General features: G+C 35.6%; 1 protein-coding gene across 1 annotated transcript in view; it reads left to right on the top strand.

Moving 5' to 3' along the window:
* The window catches only part of ADGRV1 (adhesion G protein-coupled receptor V1), a 302,349-nt gene that overhangs the window by 110,883 nt on the left and 179,057 nt on the right, over positions 1-12,409 (top strand). The window contains exons 57-69 of the mRNA XM_030969486.1: positions 2,804-3,012; positions 3,568-3,738; positions 4,122-4,304; positions 5,021-5,200; positions 5,838-6,002; positions 7,229-7,346; positions 7,628-7,751; positions 8,880-9,018; positions 9,157-9,342; positions 9,607-9,839; positions 10,342-10,490; positions 10,584-10,782; positions 11,340-11,556. Of these exons, the coding sequence (XP_030825346.1) occupies positions 2,804-3,012; positions 3,568-3,738; positions 4,122-4,304; positions 5,021-5,200; positions 5,838-6,002; positions 7,229-7,346; positions 7,628-7,751; positions 8,880-9,018; positions 9,157-9,342; positions 9,607-9,839; positions 10,342-10,490; positions 10,584-10,782; positions 11,340-11,556 (2,273 nt within the window). The remainder of the gene's footprint in view (positions 1-2,803; positions 3,013-3,567; positions 3,739-4,121; positions 4,305-5,020; positions 5,201-5,837; positions 6,003-7,228; positions 7,347-7,627; positions 7,752-8,879; positions 9,019-9,156; positions 9,343-9,606; positions 9,840-10,341; positions 10,491-10,583; positions 10,783-11,339; positions 11,557-12,409) is intronic.

The raw sequence follows: 12,409 nt of genomic DNA, 5'->3' as shown, positions 1-12,409 counted from the left end.
TTAAATAAAGTTTTTATATATCAGCAATATTTAATTATTTATAGCATAAATATTCCTTAAAATATGTAACTATGCTGTATTTCACATTGCATATGTCATATTCTTTAGCCGTTCTTGTTTGAGAGGTAAGTTGCAAATCACAAATGCATAAAATACTTCTATTTATATAAAAAGCAGAAGTTGCCCATTTAATGGGATTGCTATATTGTTTAAAATAATTTGCATAGAAAGACTTTCCTCTTGAAGTGGCTCTAAAAGGGAAGTCTTTTGCTCAGAGGCTAGGGGAAGGAAGGAAGCAGAGCAGGAGTCAATTCTACTTCATGAAAAAGGTGGTATTTTTCTGCTTGTAGTTGCATTGGTTTTCCTTCCAGGCACAAGCTGAAAAAGATCTCCTAGGCACTTGATCAGAAGAGAATTGCCATGATGGGCAGGCTTCTTCCTTCTCTCCTGGTTCAGGGAGCTAGCTGGCATTTTTTGGGCTCTTCCCGTAGTTACCTGATAAGCTATTCATACTTCAACAACCCAGTTAGAATTTTCTAACAATTTAATATTATGTCTATATTAAAAAATTAGATATAAAAAATTACTTTTTTCATCAGAGTATATTATCACAGGTAAAATATTCTAACATATTTTATTTTTAGATGAATTGGTGTTGCCCCTTTATTAGCACCTAGAAGTAACGTATAGGATTCTGTTGATTTCTTACACATGATAAACATTTATACTTTGAAGTTAGGATTCAAGGAAAGTTCCTAGCTTCCACTGGTTGCACAGGTTTTTTTTTTTCCCCAATCTTTAACTGTTGTACTTATAATGAATTATTCACAAGTTCTGTCTGTGAAATAATACCTGGTTACAAGAACTGGCTTGAAGTGCAAGCTTGTTTACATTTTATCTATTTCTCCAGTCATAAATATAGCACTTTTAGCCAGATTATGTGTTTCATTATTGATTGGATAAAATTACAAATCTGCTTTCCCAAAAGGATGCTGAGCCTGACTGATACAAGTCTATTTAACTTCTTCAATATTTGAGTTAAGGAAATGTGACGTTTACAGCCAGAATGACTGCCTTCAATAGCACTTTCTGTGTTAGAAGCAATAGTGATGGCCTAGGCATGAAAGGTCAGGCAAATTACTGAGATAGAAGTTTTGAAGGATAACTGAATAAAAGTAGAAGTATTGAAGTAATAATTTGTGTAACACACATATAAAACTGTAGATATTTAATATCTTATTCTTCTTCTAGATCCAGTTTTTCAATGCACAGTATCTTCAAATATAGGTACTGTTTTGTGTGTTCTCATCACTTGTGTGTGCTCATCTGCTTAAGCCCTAGAATTCTCCAAGGACTGTTGTGTCACTGAGCAGAATTGAAGCGCTTCTAACAAGCAGCTCCAGTAGTTGGCTGAGCTGAGAATCAAGCCGGCCAAGGGCTAAAATATGGCTTCCATAGGGCTCATTCTAGTCTCAGTTCTCTTCAACATCTTCATGAACAACTGTAGCATGAAGGGGCGTGGGTCAGAGACAGAGATGACACACACACCCAAAGTCCATGTGGCAACAGAGAGAGTTTATTGTTTGAACCCCTCTTTATAAAGGGGCTTTGAAATGCTCATTGGTCTGATAGCTCTAGATAGCTCATTAGTCCGATCTTTTAAAGCTGCTCAGCTCCCAGACAAGTGAGATGTCTGCAGCATAGGATGGAAGGTAATTGATTGAGATTCCTCTCTGTCAACTCAGGGCCCAGTTTATGGAACCAGCTGGTTTTCTTATTTATATCCAAATTAATTGCCCAGTACAAGCCAGCTTGTACTGTGATATACTGTGTTGGATCCAGGACTCTTGGGAATACTAACTTTGCTGACAACATTAAATTGGGAGGCGCTCCCTTGAAGGCAGAGAGGCCCTGAAGAGAGACCTCAACAAATTAGAAAGACCTTGACAAATTACAGCACTGGGCAATCACCAACTATATGAAGTATACAAGGGAAAGTAACAGATTCTGTGCCTGGGGCAACTCTTGATGGATAGAAAGTCTGGGGAATGAAATGCTGGAAAGCAGCGCCATGGAAAGCGACCTGGGGGTCCTGGTCAGTGGCAAGTTGAACATGAGCCAGCAGTGCCCTGGCAGCCAGGAGGGCCAAGCGTGTCCTGGGGGGCATCAGGCCCAGCATTGCCAACCAGGCAAGGGAGGGGATTGTCCTGCTCTGCTCTGCTGTGCTCTGCACTGGGGCAGCCTCGCCTTGAGTGCTGGGGGCAGTTTATGTCACTTCAGTATAAGAAAGACATTAAACTTTTAGACAGCGTGCAGAGGAGGGCAGAGGAGGTCCATGAGGATGGTGAAGGCCTTGAGGGGAAGTTGTATGAGGAGTGGCTGAGGTTATTTGTTCTGTTCAGCCTGGACAGGAGGAGACTGAGGGGAGACCTCATTGCAGTTACAACTTCCTCATGAGGGGAAGAGGAGGGGAAGAGGAGGGGCAGACACTGATTGCTGCACTCTCTGGTGCCCCATGACAGGACTTAAATAAATTGCATGAAGCTGAGTTCAGGCAGATTTAGGTTGGATAGCAGGAAAAGGTTTTTTACCAAGAGTGTGTCTGAGCACCACTCAGGGTGCTCAGGTAAGTGGTCACATCACCAAGCCTGACAGAGTTCAAGAAGCATTTGAACAATTCTCTCAGGCCCATGGTGTGATTCTGGTGTTGGACTCTGATGATCCTGGTGGGTCCTGCCAACTCAGCATATTCTATGATTGTAAAACAGTCATATCTTGAATTTTTTCTATCTCCTTACTATAGGGCAGCAGAATTCAACTACTGTTACTCTACAAATTGTTCGAGAACAGGGATTTTTTGGGGATCTTGCAGTCCAGTTGAGCACTGCGCCAAACTTTGAACTCCCCCCCTCCAACCGAGCAACAGAAAATGAGGATTATATACTGGAAAAGAAAACAGTAATTATGGCAGAGAATGCAACAACAACTTCTGTCATAGTCACTATTTTGCCTGTGAGTAGACTAACGATTTCTTAAGCTATTAATGTCTTTTAAGGAAATGGAAATGGTACTGATTTTATACTAGTAGTATGACTTAACATTCTAGAAATGGCTGTGCTGGGACTCTTGCAGCCATCTCTTTCAAAAAACCTTGCATACTAATCACTGGGAATGAGCCAAATTCTTGTTTGATTATAATCCCAAAATTTACTTATAATAATGAAAAAGATTATGTATATTCTTTGTATATTTAGAATAGAGGTACTGATTTTCAAGTCATGGCTTAGTTTCTGAGATCTAGCTGACTTTCTCATAGGTAGCAGTAACAGGTGACAGCCAGCACTGCTTTCCACTGTTCTTGCAGGTCTGGAATCTGACTTGTCAGCTTTGATTTCAAAATCTCAGCAAAAGTATCTTCTCATCTTCTATATGGTATGAAGCCAGAGATTGGTTATATAGTCCCAAATACGGAGAAGTTTTGAACAGTAAACAACCTACAAGTAGTCAACTGTACTATATTGCAATGTATCATTAAAAAAAAAAAAGACATTTAAAACTTTTTTTCAGGATGATATTCCAGAATTACAGGAAGGATTTATAATCAATATTACTGATGTGCAGCTAATCACTTTGTCTGAAGGACAGCCAAGTGTGAAGAGGCTTGGATTAGAAATAGCTGAAATAACAATTGAAGAAAATGACGATGCCCGAGGAATATTTAATTTTAATGTTACAAAGGTAAATAAGTCTGAATGAAAAACATATAAAGTGGCTTTTGAGCAAGACGGTCTGATTTCTTAGATGACTTAAGAAAGTGTTCTGATTGGCTTTATGATACTAAGATGTTCTGGGTAAAATGGCCAGATACCGGACAAACAATTCTTTCTTAAGAGGTTTGTCACAAATAATACACCAAAAAATTATTATGGAGCTGGCATTTCTGAAACCAATGTAATAAAAAGGGATGTCAGGAGGTCATTTAATCCAGATTTTTGCTCATAGCAAAGTCAATGCTAAGGCCAGACCATTTTACAAGTATTTCTTCACTTATTTTTAACTGCCAGTAAATGAAAAAAAAAAAAAGTTTGTTGAGACACTGCAATTTCTTTTTGAATGTTCAGGGTATCACTGGAGCTGTTTCTGCTTATGAGGTACCACCACCACACAATGTACTAAAACTCCCAGTTGTTCGACAGGCTGGGAAGTTTGGGTCAGCAACTCTGTACTGGGAAGCCATTCTTTCAACTGCCAGTTTTGAAGATTTCGCACCATCATCTGGAAACCTTACATTTGCAGATGGGCAGGTATTCACTTGCTGAAAGTTTACCTGACTTTGGGTTACCAGCTTAAGATTTTTTGTATGTTTTCCTCTATCAGAATTTTCACTGTAAACATATTATTTATGGCCTTATGTATATGAATGATGCTCCCAGCTTCAGTTTTTTAACATGGAAAACCAGAATATTCAAAACCATTGACCAAATAGGCTTGTGTGTCTTTGATACTTTGGCAAGTGAGGGCATAACTTCTAATAATAAACCCTGTTACAAGGAAAATTTGTAGCGAAATCCATCTTCGCTATAAATTCTCAGAATAAACATATATGTTTTCTTATCTGTGTTCTACACAAAGTTTTAAATTTCATGCTGCACCTTAGAATACTTATTGTACACAAGGGATTTTGATTTTAACTGAATATAAGTGGTCTTTGGCAAAGCAAAGGATATACATAGTGTGCAGAATATTGTCAACATTGTCAACATTATTGTCAACATTACTGAGTACCAAAGCAGAACATTCTGCTGGTTTTAACAAAAAAGATTTACATTGATGGACTGAAAAACAACTACTGAAATTATATCTTCGTATAATAAATATACAAACATAAGAAGAAAAATTAACAGGTGAGCATTGTCTGTTACTAGATAAAATTTGCCTATTTTAATTCTTTTTTCAAGCAATTCACAGAATATTATAAATGAAGCTTTGTTGTTTTGTTCTTTTTTTAACATTTCTACAGGCTACAGGAGAAATAGAAATTACAATCATAGATGACAGTGAAGTTGAATTCCTTGAGATATTCAAAATTGCCCTGGTGAGGGTAACAGGTGGTGCAAGACTTGGGAATGACACCCTGGTAACTGTCGCTATTCCACCAAATGATTCTCCTGTTGGGGTATTCAGGTTTGAAGAAAAGAATGTGAGTTTGATTTAGGCTGCACTCCTTTCTGCTAAAGTTGGAGTGGGTTTGTGTCACTAGCATATAGCTGGTTTTTGTAAGCCTTCACTGCAGTGGAAGATGTGATTTCATTGAAATTATATTAGTGCTTGTCTTCATCTAGCTGTGTAGGATGGTAGTAACAGTGAAAGTACTGCTCCATAAATGTAGATTTCTGCATGACTGAATCAATTTAATTCACTATAATAACAATTCAGGACATTCTAGGTAGGATTTTTGATGGTCTGTATAATAATCTGCATTACTGAAAGTAAAATTTGGAAAGAAATTACAAAGCATATCTCATCTTAGTTCTTGCAGTGCTTCTGCTCTCCCTTTTGCTGGTACTGAGCCTGCTGGTGACATTGTCTGTAATTGTTTTGCATTATAGTGCATACAGAAATCACTTGAATGACTAGTCCTTGCTTCCAGAATTCAACACTCTCCTTACACCTGTTATGTCCCTGTCCATTTTCACTCCTATTGTTTAGAATTGTCATTGATAATGTTCTCCACTGTTTATCTTTAGCACGTATCCAGGTAATTTGACATTATCAATGCAGCTTTTGACTTTTTTCAATACAGTCTTTCCCATATTTTCCTTCTCTTTCTCCGTCAGGTAATTGTGAAGGAACCTGAGACACCTGATGACTCTGCTGCAGTTGTTTTGCTCAATGTAAGTCGAAGTCAGGGAGGAAGAGGAGCAGTTACAGTGTTATGGATTCTTGAGGAAGCAGCCAGATATGATCTGACCCCTCTAAATGGTACCCTTCATTTCAGTGAGGTATTACAATAACTTATTGATTATTAGATTTATAAATACTTCCTTCTACTGGTGTGTATTTGTATGGTTGTTGTTACTTGTTGATAGAAGTGTGAGGTTACTAAGTATTATACGCTAGAAAAAGGTCAGTTTGAACTGGTGGGGTTAGAAATATTCAGGCTTTCAAGATGCAATGGAAAGCTGACATGCTCTTTTAATGCAGCATAATGTAATCATCAAGAAGGTAGTTCTTCAAATCTCCACTGTTTTCACTATTAAGAAAGAGAAATTGAAACCTACTAAATGAAAATAATGATTGGAGAAACACTTATTCCACTAAAGTATCAAACATCTTAAAAAGAAAACTTGTATTGAAAGGGTCAGAAAGAAAAATGAATGCTCAAAATCTGCAGATTAAAAAAAACCCAAAAAGCACCTTCATGACTTTCAAACTAGACAGTGTTATTTAATTTGTATTTCATGGCAGGTTGCAGCTCTGAACTCAGAGGTAAATATTGGATACTGATACTATGTTAATATTTATATTTTACAGTCTACTCAAAATATTTAATGAAGAAAAGTATTTTAGCAGAGCATAATCTTTTTTCTCTCAGTATAATTTTTTTTTCATTAAATCAGTAGGCATGCTGGTTGTTTTACTTTGAGTCAGCTGAAAAATAGATTTTTTTTTTTTCTAGTAAAACGATCTGTATTTGGCAAAGTTTTGCTGTCATTTCTCTACTGATAGGCTTTGACATTTTGTCTTGCTTGATTTATACATGCTTGAGTATAAGCATAAACATGATACACTAAATTTATATATGTTTGCCACTTCCGCTGACAAAAACGTGGATTAGACAGAAATTTGAATAATATATCTAATCTTAATGTGTTAATCCTTAGAATATGTGTGTACTATTGAATAGGCAGTTTCTCCATAGAAAGTTTCCTCTAAGTTAAAAAACACCTATGTGAGTACAATTTCAAAGGAATTTCAATCTTTATTTAGTTGAAAATATTGAGGGTATTTTTAGGATGGCCTGCAATGTTTGAGAGATAATTTTTACTGGCTATTAATCTGAGAAGAAATTTCAGCCTGATCAGATAATCTCATGTTTTAAAATACTAAAGAATATGTCAAGCATTCTTAACACTTGATATGTTAAAAAAAGAATTGTTTCAACACTGTATTTTGTTTAATTTCATTTAATATATATCCATGTCTTTCTGGTCTTTACATGATGCAGACTGAGTCCCAAAACCAGATTATTTTACATGCAATACAAGATGGTCTGCTGGAGGGGAATGAAACATTTACCATTCAGCTAGTCTCTACTGGTGATGCAGAGATATCTCCTGTAAATGGTAAAGAGTTAATTCAGTATCTTCTGGTTTTAGATATTCTATATGAGAACTATTCTAAGTCTGTTCATATTATTTTAGTCTGCAGTGCTTAAGTACTTTGTGGGCATCTACTTGGTCGCAATTGTGAAAGTCAGTCTTTTTCCCGAAGTTCCTTACCTGAAGATGTCAGAGCGTTCCACAGCCCTCTATGAAGCTAATGTTTAACCATTCATGTCACAAAATTTATCAAAGGTAAATTGCTTAGTTTTCACTTACCATGAGAATAATTTTTCTCTTCATAGGTGTTGCAACCATCACTATTATGGGAGATGAAGGAGCTTCTGGGGTGGTTGGGATAGCCCATTCATCCAAGCATGTTTTGATTGGAGAACCTTCAGGAAGTTATAATGGAACTGCTCTTATTAGGTGGGTACATCTCTAATTTTTTCAAAGAAAGAGCAACAGCCCAGATTCAAAAGCTATGAGACCCCACATTTGGCAATTTATTGAGTACTACATTTTATCATAATTTCTATAATCAGTACTATTTTAAAAACCAGGTGATTGGTTTTAAAGAAGGGTAGAATATACCATGTGTGTATCCTTTCAGTATTAATGGGGAGGTCCAAATATTCCTCTCTGTCTTCAAGTTATTTACAACATCGATGCGCCAAAGGAAAGAAGATCTTGATCAAAGGAAAGGGGTAAGAAAATGTGACATTTGAAGGTGCTTTGTGCTTTCTAGAATTTGATTCAGGACTTGTGCCTGAATAGTATTTCAGCAAATTGTTATATTCTAGCATAAACAGTGTGGGAATGGGGGTTTTGGTGGAAACAAGACGCAATTGTTTTATTCAATCAACTGAAAACAGAACAAAGAGTTTTAGATTCTTAGAATAATCTTCTAAGAGCATTGGAAGAAAAGATTATGACACTTCCAGCAAATACAAAGCAGCAGAACATCTTCTGGTACTGGCCCAAGAAGTCCAAAAGACAAAACAATGCTTTGTGCAAGAAGTAGTTTGAGATTGTGTTATGTGCAGAATGTGCAGACAAATCTTTACTGTGACTTATCCAAGCATTGTGCTATTATAGGATTTTAGACAAGTAGCAGACAGAACATATCAGAGAAAATATCAAAGAAGTATTCTAGTATCCTACATCTGCCTTATACATCAAATTGCCCCTGGCATTACCCTGACATCCAATTGCCCTTCTCTTTTGCATATCTATCTCTGGAAAAGCAGAACAGAATGAAGAGAAATCAGTTTTTCGGCCCTATCTTTGGGCTACATGTGGAAAGAAACTTGAGAGACGTCTTGGTAAAAATACGGCTGGAGATGCCTCCAAACTCAGAAAAATAAAAGAGAGCTTCAGATATGTTCTGAAAACGGCTGAAAAGGGAATTCTTATATTCTTAATAGTGATTAAAACTCAAGTTTTCATAGTGCTGATAACATTTCTTCCATGTACAACAGTATGATATACTATCTCTGTATTGGATATTGAATAATAAAGGTAAAATAAAATCTGTGTTTGTGTCCTTACCTGCAGCCTGGTACGTGGCCCAGGGATTTTTGGGGAGATCATAATATATTGGAATATAACGCCTCCTCATCACACAGAATTTATTGAAGTATCGGGGACCTTGACCATGAGGGATAGGCAGTCTGCAGCAGTTGTTCTAATACAGGTATATGAGAAATCTGATCCCAATATCTATTTCAAGTACTTTCTTTTATTTTCTTAGGATCTTGGCTAAAAATTATTTATATCTCTCTCTCTGGAAATGGTTTAAATCCTTCCAGCTGTTGTTGATTCTTTCCTGTAGGCTGTAGATGACGACCGTCCTGAGGAGAAGCATTACTACCAGTTTCAACTAACCAGAATCAGTGATGGAGGACTCATAAATGAATCTAGCAGCCAAGCGAATATTACCATGGCTGCCAGTGATTATCCATATGGAGAGTTTACATTCTCCCGTGAACTATTCCAAACAACAGAAGATGAAAAATGGGTATTAGATTAAAATTCTTTCTTATATAAAATTACTGATAAATACCAACATTGTTGCTAGAATTATGTTCAACTTTAGAAAGAAAAGAAATCAGTCTTTAAAGTGACTGTGGCTATCTGTTAAATTACATGTACTCTGTACTTGATAAATCATATTGTTGTTATGTGACAGAACCATTGAAAATATGACTTTAGAACACCTTGTAAAGGCATCTGTAACAGAAAACAAAGCCATTTTAAAAAGAAAATATTCTCTTTCCCTCAGGTTAACATCACTGTTGTGCGTTCCAAGGGATGCTATGGGAGAGTGCATCTTTGCTTTCAGATAATAAGTGGGACGGCAGAGGAAGGAATGGATTTTACTCCCACAGTAAGGGAAATTGTGTTTGAACCAGAGGAGAAAAGTAAAATTATTTGGATTGAAATTCATGATGATGACCTTCCTGAAGGTCCTGAAAACTTTTCATTGGTGATTACTGAAGTGGAACTCCAAGGAAGGTAAAGTTAAAATTTCCAGTTCATATGTTGCAAGCAGAAAAACAAACTAGAAAAACAAAATACATTTGGATTCTGATCTACCTGAATAAAATCACTGCTAGACGTTTCATCTGTTTTACTGTAAAATTTTGTAAGACAGCTATAATTGTAATCATAATAGAAAATGGATGTATGGTAAACCCATTTATTTTAATATTAGTGTAAAGGTATTGCTGGTTAAGATTTAATAAAACTTTAAATCCATACATTAGATACAAATTGCCAAGTTGCAAGAAATTTCATTAAAAAGATGAAATGAGAAAGAACAAATAAAATATACACATTTCTAGTAATAATTCTTGCAAACATAATAATATGAAGAAATGTGACAAAAAAATCTTCAGTAGTAACTGTCAGAAAATAAAATTATTTGCAGTAATTAAAAAATTGTCACACACATATCTTTATACTTTCACAAGAAGTTTAAATTATATTTTTATGTTTTTTTTTATGTTCTTGCAAGTGGATTTGATTTTACTGTAAGAGAGAATGGTCTACAGGTGGATCAACCTCCAATAATAGGAAATATCTCCACAGTATGGGTCATTATTGCAAAAAATGACAATGCTGAAGGTATCATAGAATTTGATCCGCAGCATGTCCTTCTACAGGGTAAGTCTACCATAAGTTCTCACTATATTTTGGAAGATAAGGCTTTGGCATGAATTTTGAAATTACATAAATTTTTCTCAATTATTTTTATAGTGGAAGAGGATGCTGGATTAATCATGATTCCTGTTTTGCGAAAGCGTGGAACTTATGGCAATGTCACAGCTGATTTTATTTCTCGAAGTATTTCTGCACTTCATGATGTTGACTATGTCATTCATAATAATACTGTAATTTTTTATCATGAACAGAACCAGTCTTTTATTTACATCTCTATTATAAATGATGAAGAAAGGTAATTACCTTTTCAGATATTTATTCACCAATTTACTTTAGATTAAGTCTTTTTTAGCATGCCCTAAAAAATCTACCCATATGTGTGTATAGAGCTTGAATTGGAAAACACATTTCTCCGGAGCTAAAATATCACCTTAGGGAGAAAATCACCTAAAGGGAAAAAAAGAAGATGTTGTATTACAGTGTCATAGCTCCTGTTAAATAGTATACAATCATGCATGCAATCAAATATGATTTTTAATTATATTATAAGAAATGTTGGCATCAACAGTACTGCTCTGAAGAATAAAATATTTTTCCATATTTTTCTTTAACTTAATGCTAGTAGAAAATAGAATAATAATGATAGAATTTCAGAATTGCGATATCTGTAATATTTTTATTTATCTATGCAACTAGAAGTAATCTTCTACACTGCACCTATGGAGATTATTTCTTTATTCCTTTAAACACATTCAGTTGGATGCAGGATTGAATTACTAAGTACAGTTTTGATTTTTTTTTCTTTTCTCTCAGATATCTCAGAATGTCTTTTCTATTTTTTTTTCTGTGCAGTGAATTTGCAGAGCAATTTGAAATCCAACTGACAGGAGCTACTGGTGGAGCCGTCCTGGGGCTCCACCTGGTGACCCAGGTCACCATTGAGAAAAGTGACTCTCCCCAGGGCATGGTCCGATTTCTCAACCAAAGCCAAATTATTCTTCCCAACCCTGATGCAACCACAACGGTGTCCCTTGTGGTGGAAAGGACTGGGCGGTTGGTGGAGGCGCAAGTGGGTCTTGCCTGCAAAAGACTAAAAGTTTTCCAATGACTATGTCAAAAAGCTCCTTCATTGTGCTTTGAGAGCTTTCTTAGCGACTGATTTCTAATAGTATAATTACAGCTTTTTATTAAACATGATTTGTATATAGCTTCAATATAACAGAAAGTGTTGTTACCCTTTTAAAATCCTCTTTCTTCTCCTGCTTCCTTTTTTTTATTATGGTATAGTGTACATTGTTTTGAACTAGTTCCTAATCCCACAAAAATTATAGTTAACTTCATGTACTACTACTAGTTTAATTTAATTCAGGAAATTGCTTACTATGAGTTTTCTAGAGTATTTCTTTACTTTATATAGGCCACTTATAAAGTGAAGATACAAATATAAAACATGGCGGGCCTTGTCAAATAATTGGAAAATTTGCATTATAAACCATGAACTCTTCTTCTCCATATATAAAAATTGCCTCAATCTTTGACTTTTTCTAGAAGTCACTCGAGAAAAGCAGAAAACAGTTAAATTAACAAAATAATAATTGTAAAGTCCTGAATATAATCTCCTTAAAAGCAATCTAATTTGTGGGAATCGCTGGAAATGCTGTGGCTTTTAATCAGGCTGAAGAAATATGAAGGATTCATAATTTTCTTCGTAATCTGAAGGATTAAAAGCTTTTATGATAGAAAATATTTGTCATTTTTAGACTTGACATCACACTTCAAAGGAAAATGGTTTTGATCATGAGTACTGATGTGGGAAGTTTTGCAAAACAAGTAATGAAAGAGACATAGACACTGGCCTTTGTGATTCTTGCTATATGCTAAAGAAATCTTAGTTTCTTTTCTATTACTAACATCTAGAATTT

The sequence above is a fragment of the Camarhynchus parvulus genome, chromosome Z (genome assembly GCF_901933205.1).
Source record: "Camarhynchus parvulus chromosome Z, STF_HiC, whole genome shotgun sequence".
Lineage (NCBI taxonomy): Eukaryota > Metazoa > Chordata > Aves > Passeriformes > Thraupidae > Camarhynchus > Camarhynchus parvulus.
This window is presented reverse-complemented; position numbering and strand designations above follow the sequence as displayed.